The 21,323-nt window shown below is 41.5% G+C and overlaps 1 protein-coding gene across 1 annotated transcript in view; it reads left to right on the top strand.

Annotated features, from left to right (window-relative positions):
- The window catches only part of TENM4 (teneurin transmembrane protein 4), a 387,133-nt gene that overhangs the window by 122,824 nt on the left and 242,986 nt on the right, over positions 1-21,323 (top strand). Inside the window, exon 4 of the mRNA XM_058800438.1 lies at positions 10,453-10,662. Within this exon, the coding sequence (XP_058656421.1) occupies positions 10,453-10,662 (210 nt within the window). The remainder of the gene's footprint in view (positions 1-10,452; positions 10,663-21,323) is intronic.

Here is a 21,323-nt window from a genome sequence, read left to right as displayed (position 1 = left end):
CTTTCTGAATTTTTGCTATTGCATTGCAAATTGTTTTGCTGTCTGCTGAAATACATAAATTATTTTGGAGGGAAAAGGATTGTTCCCATGTTTTGGGACTTGAAATGTCAGTCAATACCTGAAAATTCCTCTTGATCCATTTCTTTTCTTTTTGTGGGTGGCTGTTACTGTTTAGTTTCTGAGTTGTTCTAAGACTGAAACAAATGTAAAGCAAATCACAATTTTTAGTCAAACACTATTTTTTTCCTGGCTCAATATTGTCATATTCCTGCATTACCTTCTTGGGCAATACCATAAAATGGCAATCTTTCCCAGGAGAGAAGAGCATCCTCTACAGATGCATAGCCTCAGATTCAGATATGTTTTCATCAGCAAAAATTCAGAAAGTTTTCTGGGAAGACAAAGCTGAAGTCAAGTTTATAAGGTGAAATTTTGGAATAGAGCAGTGAGGGTGCACATCTTCCTAGCAGCTTTCTCAGTTAAGTGTGTGATGTTCACTTGTATCTCCCTGGAAACACAGCACTTGTCCTGCCTGCAGATTTTAGCGAAGGGACACTCTCACCCTCTCCCTCCCTACAGAGCACTGAAATGCTCTCCTCCACTGTAATTACAGCTACCTGAGCACAAACAGCTTCTCTATTCTTACAGCTTGCATTGCAAGAACACCTAATGGCTAAACACAAGATCAGAGTCCTGCAGTTTTGCATGCCTCACATGCACACAAGGAGAAGGAGTCCATGTCTTGAAAAGCCTACAAAATGAATAGACAAAACTGATTGAAATTGCTGGACGATGCAGGATAGGTCTGGTTTTTAATGAGCTGTGCCAGGCGCAGGGTATGTACAATCTTCAGATGCATTCAGGAGTATGAGGTGGATGCCAAATGAGAGCCTGACACATAAGGATCAGATCAGACAGATCTGAAAGAGTTCTTCCCCGGGTTACAGAGTGGGGAGTTACTCTCAGAGTAAGCTGGAAAGGATTAACACCCACTGTCAACCTGGGTGCAGACATGAGCCATGGAGGTGCTGCAGGCTGCACATGGCAGCACAGTGCTGAGCACAAGTGTTAGCAGGGCTGCAGCCCCTTGAACACAGCACCATGCTCTGCTGCTGGTGTTTGGAGTACATGGACTGAGTCTCAGCACCATCCTGGGCCAGTCATTCTGCTTCCCCTTCTGCAGGAGCCTCACACTTTCCACTGTCTTCAACTCCAGATCCCCAGGGCTAGCTCACATACAGTGTGATGGAAAAGAACCTTTCTTCTTAATCAGATCCCTTTAAGAGTTCATCTAAGAAGAGTCTTTCAGCACAAATTGCCTTGATCTCTTTCTCAGCTGAAGAAAGAAAGTGATCTTCTGAACCATGACTCTTAGATGTTGCAGGAAGGGCTGTTTGCCTACTTTGAAATCATGCACTGCAGAAAAAGTCCTACAAAAATCAGGGAGCTTGGCTAGAAAATAAGAATTAGCAGTGACTGGAAAACAGGTCCCATAAACTTTAAGGATGCAAGCGTCCAACCCTCGTGGGGATGAAGATTGGGATTAGGAGGAGACTGCCCCAGTAAGTGTTAGAGGCTGAGCAAGTTAATTTGTTTTATGCAGTACAGTAATTCAAAGTCAACAGTAATCTTAACAGTAATCAGAATAGATACAATCTCTTTATTGAGAGAACGTTCGGGTCACCCCAAATTTCCTCCCCAGAACACTTATGCATAGACAGGTAGGTCTCACTGCAGTACACCTTTATCAACCCTTTGCCAGAACCTGCAGCTGTTATGTTTTCTTTGGACTGTACTTACTCAGGCAGACTATGTTTTATCCCAAGAGAAGCATAAAATAGCCTTGCATCTGAGTTTTCCTTCCTGAAACTTTTATCTCCAGCTGCTTGTGTGTTTCATCACCAATTCCATTGCTGCTCTACTGTACTGTAGTGTACTGTACCTTTGAGCTTGGGAGGGAAGTGTCACATATGATGTGCACATATGATGGGCCAATTACGGATTTCTATTACGGAGCAACCCAAATTGTCACTGCCAAAAGCATCTCAGTGAGATTGTCTTACCTTCAGGCAGATTCTAGACATTAAACCCTGAGTTCATGACACTTTCACTTATGCACAAGTAAGGGTCACCAAAGCTTCCTGTATAGCCAGTGAAGAGAAATGAGACATTCCAACTCAAACTGGAGACTGAAAAAGTGGCCTCTGGAAGATAAAGGTTGTATTTCCCCTGACTGTAGGGAGACACTATAGTGACTATGCTGCACAACATCACATTATCCTTCTGTTTCCTCAAGCAACTCTGGGATTTCTCTTAACAACTGCAACCTTCACCCCTTTCCAGAGATGCTTGTTTGTGATTATCTAGTTAACAGGTGGAAATACATGTTTTATTCCTTAACAGCACAGTTTGCCTCATCATGCACTGTTTTACACATATGTGTTAGAACCCATCCCCAGGGGCCAGGACAGTTGCAGAGTGTATCGCTGATCGGGAGCTGAACTTGTGGATTTTTTGGTGCTTTGGTTGTAGGATGGATTAGTTTTGCTGTCTGTTAGATGGCTCTAACATCACGTGATTTTGGTTGGTTTCTAGCACTCCATAATTTTGTCTCCTCTGGCATTACTTTGAGGTTAATTTTAGAAAATTACTGCCAACCACCCTGCATGACATTTCTGCAAATTTTATTTGCTAGGGCAGGTGAAAAAGCCTTGCAGGGGCCCACGCGTAATAACTCTTTCCTGCTGGGATAGCAGGAGCATGAACAAGTTCTTTGCCTTGACCAAGCCTTTCAGGGAGAGTTCTCCAAGGCTAGTGTAAACCATTTTGTTAGCACTGAGCTTAGAGAAAGCAATTTCTATAAAGCCTACAGTTTGGTGATCAAATACAGAAAAATGGACCTTTTAGGAGATTTGCATGTAATCACTTGCAGAGAACTTCATACTTTATATTGGGTGTTTGGATCAGATAGAGCATTAGTGTCAGACTGAGAGAGGCCACTTCACGGGCAGCTCATCAGACTGCCTACTGATTACATTATTCTTTTACAAGTTGGGTTTCAGTAAAGCTGCAGAAGCGTTTGTAATGCTGAGCCATAAACAGGGGGTCACATTTTCCTTAAAACTTTAGATGATGTGAATTACTTGCATAAATATTTTACAAGGCATGATATAAATATTCTGCAGTGATCAGGATTGCTTATACTGTCTCTATCAGAAGAAAGTCTTTCTTTCTTGATCCTTACTTCTTTGGTTTTGAAAAAGATATAAGAATCTCCCACATATTTGGAAATTATGTTACTTGTTTGTGCTTTTAAATAGCAGCACGGTTTGAGCCTTGGTGACGCATCTTGTAGAAAATCATGTAGCTAACTTACACAATCTGTTTCTACTGTTGTGCCTACAAATGAGCAAGCTGAGTATCCGGCTCGGGCAATTGCCCGTGTAATTTTCTGAAAATCTGCCGTATTATTTTCTTCTGTTGGCAAAAAATTCTAAGTGTGCCTGTGCTGGTCCAGAGCACCCCAAGCCATGGAGGAACTGCGCTTCGGAAGGGAACAATTTTCTCCCTGCTACTCTCCATCTTGCTCAATCAATAATTGCTTTCTGCTGTTTTGGGTCAAGTTAGTAACCTCTGCTGGGGGAAATGAGATCTGAGGTCTGCCTTGTTTCTTGTCCCTTTCTACCTTCTGCTTCATTTGGGATAATTGTATAAGAGCCAAATGCTCGCTCCAGGTCTGTGCTGGGACAGTAGCAGGTAACAGGCATTCAGCTGTGATGCTTTTATATATCCCAGTATTTCATTCCTCACAGAGCTGCTGCCAATCTAGAGGTTTTCCATCCGGACGAGAGTCTAACCGAGGACTGCTCTGTGCAAACAAGAATGCTTCCAAGCCCTGCTGACAGTGATTTTTTAACTTCCTCAGTAGAAAATGCAGTATGCTAATAAATGGCTAAAGAAAATGATTGCCTATCTTCACAGTATATTGGAGGGGAAAAACACACAATTTGGAAGAGTAACACAAATCACCCACAAGGCAGGTGAAGTTCATGTAACGTGTTCTTCATGCTCCACTTCAGCCCAGGTGAATTTATTCTTTCTTTCTTAACCTCACATGGCCCTTATCCCCCCAGTATGCCAGTCTTCGTACAGGGCATGTGATTATTTCTCATTTTCTAGGCACAACTACTCATTTCTTAATTTTAGTGACATGGCAAGTGCCCAGGTTTTTCTTGTTAAGATGATATTCATTTGTCCTGTTTGTTTCATTCTTTTTCCACTCTGGCTCTAAAGCTATAAATCAAATACATGAAATTAAATTAACTGAAATGAACATAAGTGCAGGTGGAAATTGAGGAAATATAAATAACTAAAAGTAGTTTTCCAAGACTGCTTTTTTAATCAATTCTAAACACAAGATATATATTGCCTGTTGAACTAAGAATGTTGTGACCACCTATTGTTAAAGAGTAGCAATAAATCTGTGCAACAATTCCTTACTCCTGTGATTCACTGACACATTCTACCAGACAGTTAGTTCAGCTCACCCTTTTTCCAGAGGTGTATTATGCTGTTCACTAGAAAGGCTTGATACGCTGCCATGAGAAAGACATGAACACTGTTTGTCCCTTAGGAAAATTCCTTTTTTCTCCATCTCTGAAGGAGTGAAGCTTCTGGATGCTAAACCAGTCTTCCAACATGTGATAAGCTGGGCTCATCTTCATATACGCTCCCCTTCGCCTTGAAAAGCAAAATGGCAGATATTCTCCCTCTCTCCTCAGTCCAGCAGGATCTCTGATGCCCTGAAATAGCCGTGAAGCAAATCACTGCCTTTTATATTCTGCAGGGAACCAAACACTGCTGTGCAGGCAGGGCACTGTCCTTTCCACTTTGTCCTATGTGTCACCAGTCAGGGATGTCCTGGTGCCCACCCTGCTTGCTGCTTTGCAAGGATAGCTCTCACACAGGATCTCAGCTCTGCAGGACTGCTTCATGCTTGTGGGGTTTTAATCAATCAGATACACTCTGAGATGGAACTGCCTGAGTGTTAGAATTAATGATTAATTTATTTCCTTTATCATACAGAGGTACCTAAGGGTTATTTAGGCAGGTCATGGTTTTCTCCGGCACAAGACTAGCTATAAATTAATATTGATCAATAAGATTTCACAACAATGTCAGTACAGATCACTCAAAATTCCTGTGTAAAGTAAGGAGAAGACATAAAAAACCGTTCAAAGAAGTTTGTCTGTTTACATTCTTGCCTTTAACAGGATAATAATCTCAGCCAGCACACTACAGAATACACTCCGCTACCATTTACACAGCCTTCCTGTGAACCCACAAAGCAAAGCCTCATTCTAAAGGCCAGAGCTGTACTGTGATGTCTTTTGTTTGGAGTGGTCCTTAACATCATTGGTGCACCAGTTCTAACCTTGGTTAGAGACTTTGCTATTTTAAGGTGGTACAAAGGCAATGTCAGTGACAGGTCTTAATGCCAACGTTCTTATGTGAGAACTACTGCAGTTGTTGTACTGAGGTAATTGCAATCATTTTGCCCATGACTGTTGTTTCTTTATTGTGGGAATCCAGTTAATTAAAAATATTTTTAACGTGACAGCAGCCTTTTAGACTGTTTCTGTGGCTAGAGATACAACATGCAGGAACAGGAAATGACAGAATTTTGAATCAATTATTACCCATCTCTGTGCCTCAGTTTATTTATCTGTTGGAAATGTAAGTCTGGTCCCCAGAATGGTTTGGGCTATAAGGGACCTTAGAGATCATCCAGTTCCACACCCCTGCCCTGGGCAGGGACACCCTCCCCTAGAACAGGCTGTCCAAAATTCTATCCAGCCTGGCCTTGAACACTTCCAGGGATGGAGCATCCCCAGCTTCCCTGGGCTACCTCACCATCCTCACAGTGAAAAGTTTCTTTCCAGTACATAATCTAAATCTCCTCTCTTTTAGTTTTGGACTCTTCCTTCTTGTCCTGTCACTACCTGCCTGTGTAAAAAGTCGCACTTCCTCTTTTTTACAAGTTTCCTTTAAGTACTAGAAGGCTGCTGGAAGATCTCCACAGAGTCTTCTTTTCTTCCTGCTTAACAACTCAAACTCTCTCAGCCTGTCTTCATATCACAAGTGTTCCAGCCCTCTGACCATTGTATCAGCCAATCTGATAACATATCCCAAGATATCTGATAACACTATTTCAAAGTTTACATACCCAATGCTTGTAAAGCCCTTAAAGGTTCTTGGATGAAGAAGTTGCCAGGTGAATAAAGCTGATACTACTTCTTTATTGTTTACAGATAATACCATTCTGGGTATATTGAACACTATTAAATCCTGTTGCCTTGTCATTTCAGCTCTGTGAGAAGTCAGCCGTTGTATATACCCACTCTTTTTCACCTCTTTTGGGACAAATTACAAACATATGAGTATAATCCACTGAATATAGTCCATGAAACAATTTACTGACCTTCTTTAGAAGTATCTCTGTGAATGTTCTGTATTTCTGGCAGCCCGTCTCTTCATACTAGCATGAATACACCTGTTTTAAATCAGCTCTTGATCTCTGAATGCCAAATCCTGTGAGAGATAAAGTAATTCTTAAATATTACAGCCCAATGTGCAACACAAAATGAAGGCGTGTTTATTGTTTGTCTTACTTTCCCCTAACTATTTAGGGTCTGCTCTGCTTGTCTCTTCCCTAAATTTAAAGCAGTTGCCTGAATATTGCAGAGTTCCTCGGTTAAGTTGAGAAACAGATTCTTTGTACTAACCTATTTCCAAAGTTTGTGTTTCCTAAGTACTTTCATAAATCTACCAGACACTGCAACATATCTTCCCATGATTTTTTTTTTAATTTTAATCTGAAATACTGGCACATAGATAAAATACAAGGTTCTGTTCTCTTTTCCTCTGAATATGTGCTAGTATCACATCATTCATACAGAGACATTCAACGACTATTATTCCTGCCTCAAGTCCAAAGAACATAATTTGACTGTTCACTGCAAGTGGATATATAAGATTGTTACAAATGGATGCCAAGGGGCCCACACTTGGAATCTGTTTTGTTTTTCTTTAAGTTCCAAATTGCAAGACTGTACATAATGAATGTGTTATCTAGTCCTTCTGTTTTGTATTTTTGAAGGAGAAACAGCACATTCTGCAAAGTAAGTTGTCCTACTTGCTTAGGTTCCATGGCAACCCAGTATTGCTGCAAATTCATTTTGCTCTAATCAATTAGAAATTTTGCTCTGGCAGCTGGAATGAAAGTTTATGGGCTTGTTTTACTTGGACTTGCAGTTGCAGTAAATTCAATGAGATACTTGTCTGAGAAGGAAACAAACTTGCAGCTTTCGTCTCTCTCTTCGTTTAATTTTTGTGAAAAGGTCAGATTTAATTCTTGGTTTTCTTTCCAAGCAGGAAAAAAAGGAGGCAGTTCTCTTAAAGGATCCACAACCTAACACATGCTTGCCTTACAGCCTTGTTGACTTGCTAAAAAGGAAGGTATCACTTTGCTTCCCGTGCATTTTATATCTGGTTGTTGCCAGCAAGGCTGCCTAGGGCACACCTTCCATCCAGCAGCTGGCAAAATCTCCTGTTGAATCTACCCCGTCATTCATGGCCAAAAGGCAATTTTCCACAGAGCACGGTGGAATGTGCCAGTGCCCTTCATAGCAGCACAGCCCTGAGTGGTTGTTCTGCACAATTCCTGGAGAATCTGCCCTTGTAAAGGTCAGCTCACGCACTGCTGCAAGTGCACGTAACGACCGTGAAAGCCCATGGGATCTTCTCATGTGCACTCTGCAATGGTGTCGTTGATTAAAACCCAAAGTTGCCATTAAAAAGGTTCTGGTTTTGTTTTTTATTTATATTTTTATTTTATTCTTGCCAAAACTACAATACTGGGAGATGGGAAAACCTCCTTCCAAAAGAAACTCCCAACAACTTACAACCATGTGGAAATGGCAGAAACTTTGTGATGTGGACTGAGAAAAGCACTGACACTTTGCTTATAGGGTTACAATTCCAAATTCAGCTCATTCTGCTCCTGCTCTTTACATCCAGACTACAGAATTCATGTATAGTTATGCCAAGCATACTGTCTAAACAAAACACAGGAAGAGCTTTGGGGCTCTACTGTACTTGTCCACTTTTTTTTTTTGGTTGGGTAGCCACACCATTAACTCCCTTTTATGCATTTCACTGGTATTTGTGTAAATGAATCATAGGCTTGAAATAAATTTTTAATCTATGCTGTCTTTATCAATGGCTGGAAAAATGTGTCCTCTCTTTACAAAGTACACTGAAAAACTGTATGGGTCTATAGGAAGACATTGATTTTACACTTCTTTTCCATTTCAGTCACCATCACACTAAAATTCAGCCTCTGACTACTACACAGGATTAGAAATACAAGTCACCCTGTTTTGTAATGAAAGCATAGCAAATCAAAGTCCTGATTTAAACTTTGTTACATATCAGGGCTCATCAAATCTCTATTGCCACAAAGAGGATGACACAGAGTATACTTTGCTTCTTCAAAAGCAGATCAGAATTAGAGCTGAATATCAGTTTTCATGTCAGGGACTGTGACAAGGAAAGCAGTGCTCATCCACTTGCATGTGCTCCTTTTTCTTCCTGTCTGTCTCCAGCTCCTACCACTAGTTAGCACAATGGGAAGGTTACAGCCTTGGCACCATAAAAAGGGTCAAGGAGTGTGAAGTGGGCTGCAGATTCCTTAAGAGCTGCATTCCTAAAGGAGGAACTTCTCTGTCTGGAGGGTTGTCAGAAAGAAGGCGATTGAGACAATTCCCCTGCTGATCATAACAAAACACACAGGGCTCAAATTCGGCTCGTGGTCTGCATGCTGCACTGTTGTTCACACAAGGGAATGTAGCCTCTCAACCAACACTGGCTTTTGTCCTTCAGGTGACAAGTGTCTCTAAGCACAGGTACAGTCTGGTATTTTCCTTGGATCCCAGGGTTTGCCTCTGATGCCACAATTTCTTGTCTGATTATAATTGGCAATTTATAGGACTGGCATATTCCAAGGAGGTGACATCCAAGGGCTTGTGATGAGAAAAACTAATGACCAAGGTGGAAGGAAATATATATGCAGAACCAGCTTTGGGGGATTTAAATGCTAAACCCACTTTATTGTTTTAGGTTTGTGTTCATTTCTAAAGTGTTCATGTTGTGTTTAGTAAGAAATATTGTACAGCTATGTTGTGAGCTATGCTGTGTTCAAAATGTGTTTTTATAAAACAGATGATTTTTTAAGTTTGCTGATTTTCTTGTGCTGACTGTTCTTTTATTTTGATGGATATTTCATGATAAAATTTCAGTATTTCGGAAAATGTGAGAGATTAATTATGATGTTCAGATCAAATGTAGCAAGGTGAAAAGTTCATGTTTAAATGCATTGTCCTGTATTATATGTCTGTGTTCATATTCCCCCTGTTTTTATTGATGTACTGCACGTATCTGACCTCCACATTTGCCTAATAGTTTTTTTGCCAGTTTGGCACTTCTGACTTCCCTGTTTTGTTTAAAAATATGTTTGGAATAAGACCCTGATAACCATTAATTGCTTACAGTAAGCTTTTCCAATTAGATCTACTTAACCTACATGTACCTGATTAAATTTTTTTGCAGTCAATTAGAAGCTCTTCCTCAGTCAGGCACAGCTCTATGTAAAATATAAACTTAGAACCCTATTTGTTGTGTTTTTCATCATTTAATCAACGAAACGACGCTAGTCTGAGCTGTGCTTCTGCTCTGTTATCAGTGTGGTGGTTTGCTCAGTTGCTTCTACCCCACACAGCGGTGTCCACACCTTTCCTCCACCTCTTGCCTGCATGGTGGAGGTCTTGAGCCGTTTGCTTTATAAACTAGAGGGAAGGGAATTGTTAAACCAATCCCCAAAAGGACTTTACACTTTTCACTTGAAATCTGAAATAATTCGCCTCACAATACGTCGGGCAAAGCTTTCCCGTTAGTAAGACGGAGCGCGGCCGCATCAATGAGTACGACTCATTGACAGTGAGCACCCACGCCGTGGGAACAAAGCGCATCTCGGATCAGGGGCTCTCGCCAATGTCACAATCTTAACAAAACCAAACCAAACCGAAAAAGCCCAACAAAAAAACTGACGGATGCGAGTTTTAAAGGATGGATATAAGGAGAATAGGAATTTTAAAGGACAGTAACAGCCCGAGGGGCAGCAGGTAATGGGGTCAGATACGTGCAGTCGGCCGCCCCTCAGGCAGGGCTGCCCCGCTGGGGAAGGCGGCGGGGTGGGGGGGCGGCCTTCCCTCGTGCCCCGGCTCGACTTTTATTGTGTCTCTGTCCGTGTTTTGCCGTGGTTTTTTTGTTCATTTTATTTCTTTCTGTGTTTTTCCCCCCTCCCTTCTCTGTGTGTGTGTCTGTGGCCCGCAGGTCCCCCCCTGCCCTGTTCGTCCGCCTCCTCCACCCCCCGCTCGCAGTCCCCCTCCCCTCTCCCCTCGCCGCCGGCCAATGAGGGCCCGGGGCGGTCGCTGGGCGACGGCGCGGCCCGGGCGGCCGCGGGCTCGGACTCTGAGGAAGAGTTTGTCCCTCAGTCATTCTTAGTTCAAAGTGGCTCTGGAAACCTCTGTGCCGCCGCCAACGGTGAGTGACTTTCTCGCTCTCTCTTTCTTTCTCTCTCTGTGGCTACTTTTTTATGCCGGTCTTGACAGCCGTGCGCGGGGATGTAGGATGGCTGGGAGAGCGGGTGTGCCCTTTGGGTTGGTGTGGGGGTTTTATATAAAGAGTTAAAAGTTGCCTGGCAAAGGTTGGCAGCTCTGGGCAGGTCGGTGCCGGGTGCGTGCGCGCTGCGCGGTGCGGGACGCGCAGCCCCGTTTGGTGCCCGGGCAGCGCTCGCAGACTTGGCTTGACTTGACGGCCGGAGCCCGCTCCCTTTTGAGGGGCTGCAACTTCGGGGTGGTTTGGCTTTTTCATTTTATTAACTTCTGGCTGAAAGACTGGGCAAAGAGCTTTCCCCTTCTCTTTGATGGCGTCAAGATGCAGCCTGGGGGCTGGCGGGGCCGGAACTTGAGAAGAATCTGTCACCCAAGGGCAGCATGGATAGGCAAGGGGACGACGAACACGAAGAGTTCCTGTAATAGTTGGCAGTGGCATCAGCGCCATCCCAGAGGAGGGTGTCTGTGTCCAGTCCCCTCCGAGGCGCTGAAAGTGTCCTCAGGGGAAGTATTTGAGGAACAGCAGCAGAACCACATCCTACTGGGATGCTCTGAGACTCCCCGATGGGTTGCTGGGGGTGCTCAGCACCGCCGGATGGTCCACGATGCTTAAGCAAATTACAAGGAGAGGAACGAAATTCACAGTTCTCTGTTGCAAAGACAGTGAGTCATAAACGGAGGTAACGCTCATTGGCAAAGAAATGTGAAATTTCATCAAGGGTAGTGTAACCTGACGAAGTGCAGATTACAGCAGTGGAATAGCAGTGGCCACTCAGGCCGCTGCCATCCGGCTTGAGCGATAATTGCTCACAGGTCTGATTTATGATGAAGGAGAAGGCATTCAAAGATGTCTTGAAAGAGAGAAACAAAGGTGAGAGAGAGGTTTACTGCAGCTGGCAACAGCTTAACTGTGTTTATGTTAAGCTTCTAAGAAGGTTTCCTAGTATGCTGTTATCTTCAAGTAAGGAGAGAAAGTTTGACATTTAATTTGTCTGCCCTCTCCCTTTCCTAGCTTCCCTCCTCTTTTGTTGCGTTTGTTATGGTAAAAACAAACTTTCCTTTCAAGGTTTTTCAAAGGAGAAGGTTATCTCCTCTGAATTGTCATCCTAAGGAGAGTAGGGGCAAATACAGTGTTGTATTCATTCAGGAAACTGATTAAAATTCATATCCTCTGTTCAGCTTCCCCCTTCCCCTCCCACCCTATAACACACCCACATCTGACTGCTTGCAGTCACAGAACATGGAAATCTGAAATAATGTCAATTACCCTCTTGTTTGAAATGAAACCTAAGTCACACTCCACCTCATGTTTTCCACATCATAATGTATATGTATGTACTTTCTCTTTGCTCATTTAGGAAATACATTTGTACACATACATGCACACCCTCCAGGTAAAAAGAGGGAAGAAAGAGCAAGAGATTAAAAACCTTAATCTCTTCTTTTACTAATTAGCTGAAAACAAAAAAAAAATCCTTATTCAAAGTCTACAGTGGATTGACCACATTATTGTATTATCAATGTGCTGGTGAGTTAGTTAGACTTCAGGCTTTTCAGCAGCCTGCTTTTTTTCTTTTTCCTCAGTGCTTTTTGCATCAGCCTGTAGACATACTCCATTCCCTGAGGCCTTCTTTGTGTGCAGGATTCAGTAGGTTGGTAATAAATATGTCCCACACAAAGACAAGGCATCTGGGGTCTCATTTGCTTGCTTATTCTGGTTGTTCAGTAATCAGAAGTGCAGGTAATGGCAGGACACTGGTGACCTGCTAGGATCAGCTCAGCATCACTCTGCTATCAAGAGGAAAACAAAGGTGACTCACTTTGCCACCTACAACCCGTAATCTAAAAGTTCATGTGAATGACAACCACAGACCATACAAGCCCATCATGCCTAAAACCCAGAGACTCTTCTGACCTCTGTAAATGGATTTAATTGCTTTAGTTCTTTAATGTTCTGTTTCTATGAGGCTTAGTCAGCTTAAATTTTAAATGACAAAAGCAGGTCTTTATGTTCCTTAAATGGTGAAAATTAGTAAAAGCTTATTTTGGTTAGGACTAAGTTTAATACAGTTAGAGCACTCGTTCTCAGAGAATAGTAGCTGTCTCAACAGCAGGACAGCCTGAGAACGCTGTTCAAAGGATTTGTGTTGCACTTTTTAATTGATTGTGGCTAGGTTTTCCTACCACAGCTGTGTAAACTCAGCCTTAGAGAAGTCCATCCAAAGTAAGTAACACCCAGGGAGCAGCACTGCTGTTACAAATCCCCATGTAAATTGCAAATATAATGCACATGGAGCTTAAGAAACATGCTACTTTTTTAATATGCAGTAGGCTATTCTTTATCAAAGTTCCTTTTATTTCAGAAAGGTAATATTGTCCATGATATTATTTTTACACTTCCAGAAAAATGTCCACCTAAACTTTCAAATGCAGGCTGGAACCAGCTAATATGTATATAAATACATGGGCATCTTCTAGGGCTTGAAGTTTTGTGATAGATGTGTTACAAACCATGGTTTGATTTTCTTTTTTTCTAAGTAATTTAGAGCATTGAAAGTCCAAATTTTTATTGTACCTATAATATCAGCAGGTACATGATTTTAAGGAAAAACAGATTTTTCAGACTTGGACCTTTTCATTTTTTCTTTTTATATATGTCAAGTCCAGAAGGCTTTTTACTTTACCTAAAATTACCCAACGTAACTAAGGTGTGAATGTCTCCATTTCAGAGAATCCTAGAATGCTTTGTATTGGAAGGGCCTTTAATCATTATCTTGTTCCAAAGCCCTGTCATGGGCAGGGACACCTTCCACTAGACCAGGTTGGTCAGAGCCCCATCCAGCCTGGCCTTGAACACTTCCAGGGATGGGGCAGCCACAGCTTCACTGGGTAACCTCTTTCAGTGCTTTATCACTCTCATAATAAATAATTCCTTCCTTATATGAAATTTAAATCTATCCTCTTCAGTTAAAAAACATTTTCCCTTATCCTGTGAGTACAAGCACTTGTAAAAAGTCTCTCTCCATCTTCCTTATAATCCCCATTTTAGCATCAAAAGGTCACACGCCTTCCCTTCTGCAGACTAAACAGCCCTGTCTCTCTGAAACATCTCAGGATGTTTCCCTTCAGAAACCTTAAAATTTCCTGACTTTAGCATTTCAGTACTATTTGAAAAGTTGGCTGATGTGTGGTATCTTGGTGGACATTAAGAAACACTAATTAGTTTTTCAGTTTTCTTATTATACTGGTGTGTAGGTATATTTGTGTAGGACTCGGGAGAAGCCAGAACTGTCTGAAGGCATCCAATCTTTAATCTCATTGTACTAAGAAACTTAACAACTGCTCTGCTGGATCAGAACATGCAGTCCCTGACAAGGGTATGGGAGAAGAAGCATGAACAAGTGGGGCTGTAGGGAGGATCTTGGCCAGCTGAGAAAGGTTGAGGACTAGCCAAGGAGGGCTGTGGATGTGGGTGCTTAGCTCATTAATGGCAGCTTTCTTCCATTTGAACCAGTAAATGACATGAAAAATACGTTTTAAAAAAATGAAGTGCCTGTAGGGAATGGTGTTCAGGAGGAGCCCATCAGCCTGACCATTGCTGCCCATGTCCCTTCAGCATCCACAGCTGTGGCACTGGGGACATAAGCAGGTGCATCTCTGAGGTAGGGAGATGGCCGTTGTACAGAGTGACAAAGAACAGATTTGGAAAGATGGATAAAATCTGTGGAAAACTGACATCCAAGTTCCAGCACTGGTTGTGTTGCCTCAAAGTCAAAGCCAAAATGTGTGACTTCTTCCATCAGTGAGCAGGCGTTCCATGAGAAGTGTGCTTTTGTTATTTGGTGGGGTCTGCTGTGTTTATCTTGAGCTGATTGTATCAGGCAGACTGGATGTAGTCACTTAAAACAGCCTCTGCACATGAGAGCCACAAAATCCCAGAATCAGCTCTGGTTTGGGGTATTTTAGTATTTTCAAATACTAACACAATTTTTGAGACCAGAGCATGGAATGTAATTAATTCTAACAGAAGTAAAGCAATACCCGTAAATTGTAAGAATATCTAAAACTGACTCTCTGGTCCTAGGAATTGCTTGGGTGATACTGAAGGTACCATCTACTAAAGTCTCTGGGAAGAATCTAATACAGTTTGGAGTCTTATCACCCACCTCTGAATACACATACCCCAGTTTCTTTGGTTTTTCCCTCAAATACATCCCTATTACAAAAACTTGTGGCTCACCACTGCTTAACCAGTTTTGCACCTTTTCTACAACTAAGGGCATTTTTCACAGAAGAAGCAGTGGAGGGTCATGATGCCAGTCACCTAAAGTGACATTGCTGCTGGAGAAAGAGGGGAAAGGTGGGCATGATTCTCAGTATTACTACACTTTGAATTCCAGGAGGAGGGTTAAAAGTTGCATAAAGCATGGATGGTGCAGGCCTTACCTTGGCACAGGTTACATTGGCAGTGGGCCAGGAGGGAAATCCATGTTGAGTACATGCATAAATACCCTAAGGTTAGATCCTGGGAGACGTGTGCAATTTCTCTATGATCCCTGATTTTGGTGGAAAATAGAGCACATCAGGATCAGTTTGCCCCCAGCAGCCACACCATGCGTCTTCTGCACAGTGGGATCTGCATGAATGAGCTGCTTGACCAACAAAATCCATGCTCATATAGTTAATGAAGGTTCTTGTATTGTTTTTGCCACTTTTTCTTGTTTAGAGTGCTGGACAATTTGAAGCAGTAGATCCCCCAAAGATTTTCATTTTCATTTCTGACTAAATCTGGGCCTTCTGATTTGTAACGTATTTTCTTTAAAGTTTGTTGGGTTTGTTTTAAGCTTTAAGAAGCAGTCTTGAGCTGTTAAATACAATCACTGTTCGTAATTTACCTTCCTTTCCTGTCCTTCAGTAAGAACTTCCCACTATTTATTCAATAGTTTGGCCCAGATTTGAGAAAATAAATCCTTCATGAAAAGGCTGCTGGGGACTCCTATAGCCTTATCTTTTTTTTGTCAAATAGTACAATTTTATATAAATGGTGCATTTCTTGCAATTTGCAGTAACTGACCAGATCATGTGCCACTGCTGCTGCTATGGCTGGATTTCCTCAGGATCTAGAGGGAAGTCATCTTCTTGAAACACGGGGCACTTTCTGCTGGAAGTTTTTGATGTGTCTGTGGGTGCTCAGTGTTTATTTCCTTGTGTCCGCGGTGTGGTTGGTGCTGCAGAGTGTGCCGCTCAGCCACGGCCGTTCTCAGACGCGTTCCGCACTGAGCTGTGACCGCGGGCAGGCTGAATGCAGCATCAGCCTGCTCCGCATCGGCAGCTCCCCTGACCTTTGGGCCCAGGTTCCGACACTGCAGCTGTCCTGTCGGGGTCCTGCTCCAGCACGGCGTTAGGTGTTCACAGCGCCAGGACTGAAAGTACAGAGAGATCAAACTGCAGCACGGAGGCCAGAAGACTCTGAATATTAAAGGATTTTGAAGAAGGAATAGTATCATGTGAGGCGTCTTACAAGTGGAGAATTTTCAGGAATCTGACTGAGGAAAGCAAAAGAACCTTTGATAATGTAATCTGAATAATTGATATTTTCTCATCTAAAAACTAACAATAAATTCCAATTAAATTCAGCTTTTTTTTTATGGAAAGCTTTCATTTTTCTTTCCAAAAAAGCTTGTGAACAGAGGATCTGTTCTCTTGCTGTGTTTTGTCCTTGCACAGTGCTTTCTATTGCTTCTTTTTTACTACTCAAGCAACTGTGTTAAGTAAGAATAGCAATTAATCTCTGCATTCTTTATCAGAGATTTGCAGAGTCCATTAGCAGTCAGTGTTACTCATAATGGTAATTCATAATTACAGAAGGGAAACAGGAATTGGAAGATACAGCCAATCAATTTCCAAGTGTATTTTAAAAAGTTTTAAATATTCTTTGTTATTGCATTTCCTATTAAAACTTTTTTAACATCATCACCCTCCTCCCCCTCCTCTCATCCCCAACACTACAGAAATTTAGTAAAAGCATCCTAAGGAGAAGAAAGGTTTAATAGATGTTTAGTTTAGCAGTACTTTAAAAATATTCTTTAGTAAAATTATTTTTTTTTAAACAGTAGTGATGATTAGATGAGGTGCTTTAACAAAAGCATTTTGAAAATCAATTTTACATAATTTTTCAATTAATTTGTCCTCTAATTTGGGAACGTGCTCAGAATTCAGCCTGAGAAACTATAACCTTAATTCCTCTCTTTTAATTTTAGGCAGAAAACTAAACAAGAAACTCATTAACCATAAGCTTTCAATTTAGACAGAGACATTTCAAGCCACCAGGTTTTGAGTCATCCTGAGGAGAGTTCTCTTTTTGCACTCACTGTGGCTAGAGCTGTGTCTTGACTGTGGGTCCCCAGAAGCCTGAGGGGTTATTGTGGAGATGACCATTTTGGCTTGATTTTTACAGTTGATGCCTGCTCAAACTCACTGAAACCTTCCAAAAATTCCCTTATGTATTTGAAAATTTGTCCTCGCAATTTCGTCCTCATTCCTCTGAATTTATCTCTGATGTAAAGATGACAACAAGGTTGAGGTTTTGAGTTTCCAGGCATCAGCTATTGCCTTTTAGACCCTGAAGATCAAGTAAGAAGCTGTTAACTGGCAGCTGTGAGGAGGATCATATCATGAATTATTCCTGTTCTTATTCACTGAGCAGTGGAGCCATCCTGTTGAGTTTTTGTTCCTCCTGTTTCACTCTTTCTTCTAAGAGGAAAGATCAGAGAAATGCCAGTGTGTGAGCTGCAGATTTTTCAGAGGACATGAGGCTCTAGATGTGCCCACTTACATTGCTATCCCTTAAGCTCTTGCTTTATGAATTCACTTTGCATCCTGAGAATATTTGTTTAACCTGGCAATTGTTTGGCTTCAGGATGAGCCAAAGGTGAGAAGCAAATAATTTGCTATGGGACTAGATTCTTATTACTGGTATCAGTGGGAGGCATTTGGATTAGATTCCTAGCATAGCCAGGGGCAAATCCTGACCCAGCTCAAATCCTTTTGGCTCAAACAGAGGGACCCTTGGTCAGTAGGGGATAGTATGAATACACAGAGAGGCAGTTTGGGGGCTTTTGGGAGGTTCTTTTGCAAGGAATAAATATCTCAGAAAGAATGAAGCAAAGTTATGATTGTCACGTTCAGTGAAGGGCAGCAATGAAGCAAGTCACCTTTCCAGGCCAAGGAACACACTGAATCAGTTAAAGCAGATTTATAGCTTTTTAGCTGTGATAAAGCCGTATCAGTGTGTATATGAATTTACATAGGAGTAGGAGGTTTTTTTCCTTTCTTTTAATGCAAGCCACATTGGAAAGTGTGCACAAAGGAGCCCCACTCCAAGGAAAGACAACTGGAACAAATTATATGCATTCAGACTTGTTAAATGGAATTGGCAGCAGAAATATTCCTGGTAACCTGAGATTACAGCGGCATTGGTATAGTTAAGGTTATGTCAGCATTTCCATTAGAAACCCCTACTTTCAAGGGTTTATATCTGCAAAAAAAATTCACTGTGGGTCAAAACTTGACAAGCTGTGCAAGGTCTCATCTGAGATGGATTTTTTTACCTTTTTACAAAATTGGGGAGAAAAAACTGTTTGAAGAGTCAAGCTACAAGATCACAAACAAAAATAGCAGTGTTCTGGCTTTGATCCTTTTTGACGTTAAAAAAACCCATTTCTTTCTTTATAGTGTAACTATCAAATGTACAACAAAATCTTGCTCTGAAGAAGGAATTAATCATTACACTATTAAAGGAAATGAAACATTAATTTATGGCCCATTAGATGCTTTTTCACTGCAGGACTGCCAGTGTTTTGGTCTACCTCAGGTTATACTGAGAGATTTGTGACTAACATGAAACAAAGCCCCCAAAGCAGTAGATTCTGTGTGGAAAAAATGCTTTCAGGGCAGCTTTAGAAGAACAAAACATTGAAGGCAGAGTTGTCCAGGGACTGGAGTGAGTACTAGGAATTCAGCCTTCTGATTTCTGCCACAGGCTTCTCAGATACAAAACTTAAACCACAGTTTTCTCAGTTGCAAATGAGAGCTATAGCAAACCCTAGGATTTGGTATCCTTCTGAACTTCTTTCTTATTTGTATGATATTACTGCAGCTAGACATGGTTTACGCTATGGTGAACAAGTAGACAAGAAGGGACCTGTGGCTCCAAACTTGCAGACATCAGGTTTCAGAGAGTAAGCTAATCTTTTTTCTAAATCTTTTCAGATTTTTCCCTGCACAACATTGAACTTTTTGTTTCTGGGTAAGTATCATCTCTGAGCTGAAGCCTGTGTGGCTGAGGGTCTGTATATGTTCTCAGTTTCTGCAGTGCGTTCTGTACTTTGAAAAGTCATAACTGATGTTCATCAGAACTTTTTCCACTCACCAGATAAAAGCTGCTGTGGAAGTGCAGAGTATTATAAAATACAGGAAGGAAGTCTGAAGCTCATGTACTCATGGCTGCACTGTGTTATTACTGTGAAATGGATCTCTCAGTTGGGAATGAGCTCAAACTTTGGGAAGGCTTGTTCCATTAGCTGTTTGCAAGCCATATGTCTCCATTTTTAAATGAGGACCTGGGGGCTTTGAACTTTATTTATAAGCTGAAATTTGCTGGTCACTGTGAACTGGTGATTAATTTGTAAGGGAGAAGATGCCAGAAGTCTCACTCTGACCTGTGTGTTCTTTCAAACTAAACATCCAATAACTGCATAGCCTCAGAAGATGTATCCCCCCCACTTCCTCCTCCATCGTTTCTGTGCTTTGCATTATTCACTGTGTTTATTGTAACACACTATTAATCTCAACTACAGCTTTCAAACCATCATGTGACCCCAACAAATTCTTCAGCTAAAGCAATGATAGCTTTAGGTATTTTGGGTGGAAGCTTTTGAGGCTCTGAGTAAAAGAGAAAGGATCACGTTAACAAATATTTGTGTCAGAATTCAGAGAAAAATGTGTTTTTTGTGAATCCAGCGTGATTTCTGTGAAAAATGATACTTGAAATATGACATGAGAGGATCATGCAGCTTCTTGCTGTGTGTGTATAAGCCATGGTGTATCCTTTGAAGTTGCTTTCCATGTGCACCTGGGTGCAAAGCAGTAGGGTACTTTTTCATGGTAGAGCAGTCCTTAACCCTGTGTCTCAACAGCAGGACCAAGCCCATAGTGCCCATTCTTGGTAGTAAAGCTGATGTGGGCAGTTATGGCACAGAAGGAATCTTTGCTATGAAGAGCTTTGTATGAAAGACTGTCACAGTTCTTTAAGAGTCAGTTGGGTTGAAGCTTTGAGGTCCACAAGCCCCAGTGAACACACCCAACTTAAAAATTCAGTTTGATGGAAATTTGGAAAACACCAGCATTTGAAGTGTTAAAGGTTTTGTTTGTTTCTGAGTCTTGCCATATGAATTTAGAAAAAAGTCCCCAAGAGAGATGGAATAGCTGGCATAGTGCTTTAAAAGCATGATTGGCATTAGCTCAGAATCTACATCTGCAATGTCTATATTTTGTAGTAAGTAGTGCAGTGGGAGTCAACACCAGTCAAAAAACTGATGGCTAGTTACAGTTGGTGACCTTGGCTAAGTGACATAAATGCTGGTACTGGACTCTTACATAAATAAAATGGGGGATAATCACTATTGTTTGCTCCTTCGAAGTTTTGGAGATTTTAATATTCTTAATTTCGGATTGATAATGAAAAATACTGTTGTGTTCCCTCTCCATTCAGCTGATAAATCCACAGTGTCTCCGAGCTTTACTGCTGGCTTTTAACATGTACTCTGTCTCTGGAGGTAAGGGATGGTGATGCTGCATAGTTTAGTCAGCCTTTTTGTAGCACATCTTCTCAGTCTGTCCTCACTTTTAACAGGAAAGATTTAGTTGATGATTTTTCTCTTTCCATGTAATAATTAGGTCTGTTAATGGCAGCCTAGTAGTTGAAGCCTTTTCCATATAAAGGAAGCGAAAGTGTAAAGATAAAATGTAATATTGTATGACAGAAGGTGATAAAATTCAGATGTAGTATATGGTATTTCTGTTAGTATATGGTATTTCTGTTTACAAGAGGTCAGCTAATACTGACATGTCAAAGTACCATGAAAATGTGCAGCCATTCACTAAAGACAACAGTGGTGGGCCAAAAGAACCATGTTACACATGGGCTATGTGACTCCATGTTACTTCATAGGTGCAGTGACTCATTAAGGGTGGAAAATACTCTAAGGTCACTGAGTCCAGCTGTTAACCCAGCACCATCATGTTCTGCACTAAACCATGTCCTCAGGTACCACATGCAGTACCTTTGGAACACTTCCAAGGATGATGATGCTGGGACATCTCTACCAAATGGCAGAGACCTCATATCTTAATCTACTACTTTCTACCACTAAAACACAAATGTATGTGGAAAACAGTTGCTAACAGAATGGTGGTTGATGCATTTCTCCCCAGCTCACATGCCATTTAAAATTCTAAAACAAGCAAAGCTACTGAGACCCAAATGTTTTGCTCCTCAAGGGTCTCAAACACCAAGTAGCCTTATTTGTA

Source organism: Ammospiza caudacuta, chromosome 2, assembly GCF_027887145.1.
Source record: "Ammospiza caudacuta isolate bAmmCau1 chromosome 2, bAmmCau1.pri, whole genome shotgun sequence".
Lineage (NCBI taxonomy): Eukaryota > Metazoa > Chordata > Aves > Passeriformes > Passerellidae > Ammospiza > Ammospiza caudacuta.
The sequence above is the reverse complement of the archived record's forward strand: the minus strand, read 5'-3'. Positions and strand labels throughout refer to the sequence as shown.